The sequence below is a fragment of the Hippocampus comes genome, unplaced genomic scaffold, assembly GCF_001891065.2.
Source record: "Hippocampus comes isolate QL1 unplaced genomic scaffold, H_comes_QL1_v1.1 scaffold9, whole genome shotgun sequence".
In the NCBI taxonomy this organism is placed as follows: domain Eukaryota; kingdom Metazoa; phylum Chordata; class Actinopteri; order Syngnathiformes; family Syngnathidae; genus Hippocampus; species Hippocampus comes.
Window position 1 is genome coordinate 1,961,152 of NW_017805275.1, and position 7,730 is coordinate 1,968,881.

At 44.9% G+C, this 7,730-nt stretch overlaps 1 protein-coding gene across 3 annotated transcripts in view; it reads right to left on the reverse strand.

Moving 5' to 3' along the window:
- Window positions 1-204: 204 nt before the first annotated feature.
- rab28 (RAB28, member RAS oncogene family) overlaps window positions 205-7,730 on the reverse strand; it is a 34,466-nt gene continuing 26,940 nt past the window's right edge. Inside the window, exons 5-7 of one of the 3 annotated variants that reach the window (XM_019870093.1) lie at window positions 4,386-4,489; window positions 4,227-4,286; window positions 205-1,086 (exon numbers count right to left, since the gene is read on the reverse strand). In XM_019870093.1, the coding sequence (XP_019725652.1) occupies window positions 994-1,086; window positions 4,227-4,286; window positions 4,386-4,489 (257 nt within the window). In that variant the 3' untranslated portion in view covers window positions 205-993. Of the gene's footprint in view, window positions 1,087-2,047; window positions 2,288-4,226; window positions 4,305-4,385; window positions 4,490-7,730 lie in introns of those variants that run through there. The other 2 variants (XM_019870092.1, XM_019870094.1) reach the window with 2 other exon arrangements.

Consider the following 7,730-nt stretch of genomic DNA (forward strand, 5'->3'; position numbering starts at 1 on the left):
ACCAGGCGGATCATTATTAGCCAGCAGTGACTTGGCGAGCGCTGTATAGGGAGGGAGTGGGGGTGGTCATGTTTCAGTCCTTAGTCTTAAATTTCAGCAGTTTTTCTCGAGCACACGGCATCATTGTCAGTTCACGGTGAGCATTGATTCGATGAGTGAAAGACTGCAAGATCTAAACTCATTGAAACCATATTCACTGACCAATTGTCATTTTCAACGTGAAACTTTTATTTAAAAACAAAAAGCAGCTAAATAATCATCAGTTTGAACTGCAAATATGCGAGTCATCATTTTACTTACATCGCATCGGGGGAATCTAGATGTGCACATTTAATTTCATGACGGGTATGGTCCAGCTTTTGATGGATGATTTGCTTCAATGTCTTCATTTACACATAGAAACAAACTACTAAAGTGTCACTCTTCATGAACAATACATACATGTAAACATCTTTTCTCAGGCTTTATCAAGACCGTGTCATCATTGAATTTTGGGGGAAGTGCACAGAGAGAAACATGGCGAGAGGGAATACTTTCAATAGCTGAAACTCATTTAACTAGAATCCAAGAAATACACCATTTAAAAGTCTCTTGTTTGCAAATTGTGCTCATAAGTGTGCTGCAGAAAAAAAAACAAAACAAAGCGCTAACTAATTTTAGCACCGCATTCAGAAATGTCTGAAAACTGTGGCGAGACCTCGTTCGTTTTCACCTCAATCTTCAAACCGAGAATGCACTCCTGCTGTCGGCTGCGAGGCAGCGACGGATGCCGAAGCCCATTTACTTACGTTCTGATTGGTGGACGATGAATCACAGACATTAAATGGGGGCAGAATGGTGGTTCTTCGCTAAATGAACGCCCTCGGTTCTTCATCTCAACCATACGGACGACAGACGAGTACGGACGACGCAGTTTGGACACGTCAGCCCGGGAGGAAAATACTGACTGACTGACTGACTGACAAGATGGCATCGTGGTGGCTTTGCGTGGACTCACTGCACCGCACACATGGAGCTGCGAGGGGTGTTGACCGTCCGGGCCACCATATCTTGACTGTAGTTTACGATGTCCGCCTTGACCACACGCTGCAAGAAACAGCATTGTTTGTTCAGAATCATGACTACATTCCAGATCAACATGCTCGAGGTCAAAATCCACAATATAGAGAGACCATATACTTTGTATTTTATGTGTTACCACAGTTGAAACCGCAGCTGTGATTTACGCAACAGACATACAGTACATGCCACCAAAAATTCCACAGTGGGGATCACTGTGAAAATGACTGACTGTACTTTTTGTTCTTACCTACAGTACAGTGCATCCACAAAGTGTTCACCGCTTTTCACCTTTTCCACATTCAGTTATGCACAACTTTTTCGAACAAAAAATCAAATTGACTAAGAATAAAAACACGAAGAAATCATACACAAGTGTTCACAGCCTTTCCGACAAAGCTCAAAATTTAGCTCAGGGATCCTTGAGACGTTCCTACAGTTTAATTGGAGTCCACATGACGTAAGTTTAGTTGATTGGACATGATTTGGAAAGGCACACACCTGTCTATATAAGGTGTCACAGGTGTCAGTGCATGTCAAGGCACAACCCAAGCATCAAGTCAAAGGAATTGTCTGTTGACCTGCAAGACAGGATTGTCTCGAGGCAATAATGTGGGGAAGGATACAGAAAAAACATTCTGCTGCTTTGAAGGTTCCAGTGACCACAGTGGCCCAGACCGAGCCCAGACTTGAATGCGCGAAACCATCTCTGGAGGGATCTTAAAATGGCGCCGACACTCCCCGTCCAGCCTGATGGGAGTTTGAGAGGTGCTGCAAAGAGGAATGGTTGAAACTCCCCAACGAAAGGTGCGCCAACCTTCTGGCATCATACACCAAAAGACTTGAGGCTCCAATTACTGCTAAAGGTTTTTCACATTGTCGTTAGGGGTGTTTTGTGAAGAAAAAAAAGATTTGATTCCATTTTGGAATGAGGCTATATCAACAAAATGTGGAAAAAGTGAGATGCTGTGAATAGTTCAGCACAACATTTTGTTGAGACTAAAAGGACTACGAAATGACACAGTTCTAAAAGTCCAAGAGCTATTTCACAGCTAAATACTACAACAGGGAAACGACTTAATTCTCTAGTGAGACTCATCGATAGTATGCTACTGGGGAAACATACTTTCAACTATTGAACCAGACATATTTTGCTTTGCTGACGGTTCTCTTGTCTAATCGGGCCTTCATCCTGCGGGTAGTTGACCAGCTCGGCCTTCACTATCCTCTGAGCAGGTACGACACATGCCAGGCAGCAGAGAGAGATTGAGGACAAAAAAAGAAAATGAGCAAAGGAGAGAAAAATAGTCACGTGAGAATGGAGAGTGAGGGCACGTAGATCATGGACATGTGGGATGATAGGAATGGAATTGTTGCGCGACAGATACAGGACACAGATGACGTCAGTGTTAAGCGGAAAACAGCGGCTATGTCCTATTAGCAGGCGAGCAGACGTTTGGCTGGCTAATGAATGAGCTGCTGAGGCCTGGTGTCGAGGCCAGTGATGGATCTGAGGGCTCGCTATCTGATCCCAAAGACAGAGAAGCAAGAAGGAAGGGGCAGCCGGGCAGATATAATTCTGTCATGGGTCGTGACCCTTGTGTTCAGCTTGCTATAGCTGACAGCTGATAATGAGGCTTGACTGAGCCCATGACTCCACCTCTAAACAAGCACAGAGAGCAGACATCCCATCCATTGATCCATTCTCTGAAATGCTTATCAAAATAAATAAACACGTAAATAAATCATTAAGGCATCATTACTGAAGAATTAGCTCTAAACAGGAAGTGTCCAATGTCATCGCAAGAGTACCATAAACTGACTCACATTCTCCCAGCCAAACGCAGGGCACACAGACATACAACCCTCCGCGCTCACACTCACACCCAGGGACGATTTGGAATGTTCAATCAGCCTGCCGTGCATATTTTTGGAATGTGAGAGGACAACGGAGTACTCGAAGAAAACCCACGCAGGCCCGGGGAGAACATGCAAACTCCACACAGGAAAGCCGGGGCCGGAATCCAACCACCGACCTCTGCGCTGTGAGGCAGACGTGCTAACCAGTCGACCACCGTGACCCGCTGCAGCGTGGTGAAATATAATCTAGCCACTGGAGAATTGAACCAGATTCATTTTTTTTTGGGCTCAAACATGTTGAGATGTGTAGGTATAAAACAAAAATGCTAGAGGGAGTAAGCAGCGTCCATTTTTCCAGGTTGTACGAGTGGTATTTGAGGGACATTCTGTAACAGCTTTCATCAATTGCTTTTGGAAGAGTTGTTCCCAACCCTCTGCTCTGTGGTGTATCAAATTCACAAGACATTGATTTTCACTTAAAAGGGATTTTAAAACAAATACGTGTTCCACAATTAAAACGACAAGACCACCACCGTGTATCACTTCGTTTTCTTCACACAGCCTCTCTCTCTGCTTGATAAACATGGATTAAAGCACTTTGGTCCTGTGACAGCGGGGAGGAAGAACAAAGTAGATGGACGGCTCCATTAGTCAGTAGGCAGCGGTAGTGGCAGCGGTGATGATGGGCTTGAGAACCCGGTCAGTGCTCTCCTTACATGCTCTCCTCCTCTCCCAGGGCCGTGACCTCTCTGCAGGCCCCAGCTCATCAAGCACTACCCAGCCAGGGTGGCTCCAACCGCTCGTATCGGAGCGAGGATTAATGCTTCTGGGGGAGGTGACCCTGTAAATCCGAAGGCTGCCACATTCGGGCAACCCGTCCTCGCTGGCAGGCCGAAGCCTCTTTTAGGCCAACACAGCACGTTGTGGAGATAAACGAAATAAATCAGCCAGCTAAAGTAACCTTCTCACCCCCGCAAATGCATACCTTTAACCTCTGACTTCACGCATTAATGTGGCCAATGTGGGTCTTCTTTACAGACGGGCAGCTTCACTGGCAGGTAGAGCGTCACTTGAGGCAGACGCAACAAACCAGTGTTTATGCAACAAAAGGTCATTTACAGTGTGTGGTGACCTCTGCTGACCTAACACACTCCCAGTGACCTCCATTAGAAGCAGCATAATGTTACATACTCTGTGTGACTGATCATTTTTCTCAGGTCAATGAATCCATGAAGACGAAGAAAAAGTAACGTCCAAGACTTGTTAGGAGAGACCTTTTGTTGTAATCTGAGACTTGAATGACTCACCTGGGACTGTTCTATCTCAGCTTTGTTCAACTTTACGCCGAGAATCTCAGCCGCAACCCTCTGGAAACAAAGATACACCTGAAGACAGTAACACAACGTGAAACATTAACCCTACCCGATGTGATCAAAATCATGCTTTTGTTAGCGTCTGACGCTCACCGAGTCCCCGGTCTTGGCGGACACGAACTGACTGATGAGGCCGTTCTCTTGGCAAAAGCGCTGGTGCTTGTCGGACTTCACCGTCCTCATGTGCTCCAGGTCGACTGGGGACGAAACACAAGCGTGACAAACGAGGAGACTCGCGTTTCGCACTTCAGGTAAACTGTCACGTATATCCCAACATAAACAGAAGACATAACTGTTTACATAAACCACAGTCACAAAGAGACTGACAACAAAATATAACTCGATAGTTATGTTGCCATCAAAACTGGCGGCAGGTACCGCCAGTTTTGATGTTGCTCATGACCTAAGTAATCGGGTCTTTTGTAACAATCACAACACAGAGAAGAAAAAGGATCACTCTTTTTACTTAAAAAAAAGAGGGATCAGCAAAAAAAAAAAAAAAAACAACAATGAACGACTTTATATTAAACATTCTTTCGTTGTCCTTTCTCAATCACATTGCTTAGCGGTGTGGAATTGATTGAATCATCATCAAAAGCTTTGAAAACATGAACAAATTCAATTTTGACCTAAGTAGAAACTTTTGTTTCTACTGAAATTGAAATATCGGCTCATCTTTTATTTGATTTCATATTTTTATACATGACTGCAGAGGAGTGGTGTCTGACAAGTCATGAACCTCGGCGCATGTCACTACCATCCATACAGTAGTCAGATAAAGCCAACTTAACCACTCGGTGGACATGTGACTTATTTCCCTTCAAGATGATCAATTCAGTAACCCGAAACCTGGCATGCAAACCCATTGGGACACATACCACCAGTCAAGTACACTTCCACCCTGAAGCCAAGAACCTTTATTTGACCTGACGCAGACAAATCAGTAGCAGAGATGGTCAGGAACAATAAGTGGACAAGGACTCCAGGCTAAAGTCACAGCAAGAGCGCTAAAGCATAAGAGCTTTGATTTATGAGGGAAGAAGGTGGGCACAATAGTCCAAGAAATGGGGACTGTCACCTGATTTGCGCAGGCTACAATGACAACACCTTCCTTTTTAGCTTTTGTCTTGGCGCTAGCTGAGCATTTGACTCCGTCGGAGTGATCCCGACTGCTCTCGTTCTCCCTTTTCCTCCATGTGGGGTCATGCTGGGGTCGACGGGGAAGGTCACCCGGGGGTCTCGCTGCTGAAAAGCAATAGCCTGACTCTTTATTTCTGTCTTTGTGCATGTTGGCGGCCACACCCGGTATCTGGTGCCTATGCGGGTCTATGGCACCCGGAGGAAGTCAGGCTACTGTACGGTGTTGCGTTTCTCTCGACCCCCGTCTGAGAGTTTTCTTCTTTGTGTGATGTTGTCAAAGATTTACTGTGTTCTCATGCCCTGAGAGCGTGTGCGAGAGAGAGAGTTGCACCCAGAAGGACAGATATATAGTCTGGGAGAACATAAATACTGCATTTATTGAGCAATATTAATATCTCAGCAAGTCACATGACCCCAAAAATGCCAGCAGGCAAGCCATAGAAACTAAACAAATACTTTTAAAGGGGGGGGGGGGGTCATTTTCCAGTAGAAGCCGATTATCATGGTCATAAGAGACACATAAACAGAAACCTTTCAGGGCAAGGGCAGACTGTCATGTCACAGCCCGGGAGTAAACACAGCTATCTCCCAGGCGTCAGCAGGTTATTAATTCCCATCATTAACATGCAAAGGTACCTCCATGCTACTAGGAGTAAACACTCCTAATCCTTTGGATCCTGCACACTTGGGAGAGGTCAGTCATGTGTCAGTGTCACATTGGGCAACATTAACATCAACAATGGCTCCAGAGTGGAGATGCACATTCACTGGATGTAAAAAAGATGTGGGGTGTTGCAAATACTTGCTTGACTTCTGAGAGCTGAGAGTGAAAACAAGACTGTAACACAAAAGCTGACATTAGCTGGCCGCGACTACCAGTCCCTACGCCTGAGATTGCGGTTGTAATTTCCAAATTGCACAACATCATCATGAGGTGTTTCTACATTCTGAGAACTGGGCCCCCTGACTTCTTAAACTTGTTTTGAAACTGAGTACAAGTGCTTACATTTGAGTACTCGCTGATACCAAGTACAGATATGTCTTGTGGTTCAAATATCTTGTTTCAAACAAACATTGTTCAACTATGGCATAAGTTGCACTCAATTACAGCATTTTTTTTTTTTAGAGAAAACAACTTGTCATGATTGACATTTTAAAACGCAGTTGCATGTCTAACAATCTTGACATACATTTGATTTAAATGTCTGTAACACAAGGTATTTCAGTTATGTGGTGTCATCGTCTGAATACTAAAAGGAGTCCACAGATAAGAGGCAAAGAAATATGGGGTGGAGAAGAACGGCAAGTTTGGTAGAGAGGAACAAGTGTGTTAACTGTGTCAACTACAATATAAAGAAACAGAAACAGAAATAAAAGGCTACTTCTTGAGAATACGAGAAGTTAGAAAATGAAATTGTGACAGGACAACTGAAATCATACTTCAACACAGCATTGCGTGCTCTCTTAACTCAATGTGCTGTGCTGTGCCGTGTCGTCCGCCAAGCCCATCCTCCAAAGCCGCGGAATTGTGTTATGAGTGTGGCTGGAGCTGAGCTGGCGACGGGTCTCAAGAAACTCGACAGACGGACCCAGCCCGCAACTGGCAAGGCAGCCCGGCCACCTTCGTTGCCACCTGAGCAGGGTTCACGATCCATTTTGCACAGCATCATCTGCAGCCGGCTAACGTTTTTAGGAGCGAATCAAAGAAATACATTTTTTCATGGGTCAAACTAAACAGGAACATTTGGGAAAATTTTGTAGCATGTGGCATCTGTCTTTCTACACTCAATACAAGGTTAATCCTAGCGTTTTAGTGTTTCGCTCAATTTGTCTACCTAATGTACCCATCTCTACTTATCAGGTCAAAACAATCTCGCCGCCATGCTCTGGTTTCCTTCCATGTCTGTCAAACTGTACATCAGCTTAACAACCCGGAGGAAGTGACTGCAAACACAAACTTAAACTGTTTAGGCCTCCGAGCGCGTAAGAGATAGTGGAGTGGAACATCACTCGTCAAGACCGATGGCTCTCCCTCGTTCTGGTCACCGTCACTGTTTATTTCAAATATTTGCATGCCAATGCGGTGAATTCTGAGTGAGCAGCTGGAGATAAAGATCAAATGGATATAGGAGGCTTTTACCCTCAAGTAGCTGTTATTTAGGTGATGGGGTTTGTTAGTGTGCCCTTTATGGAGGGAAAAAAAATATTCTGGCACCATCGTCCTGTGCTTGTATGCTTCAATGCCCATTAACAGTGTGGTGCTCCTTCCGGTGCACACGCCTTGACCAACGGGGGGGG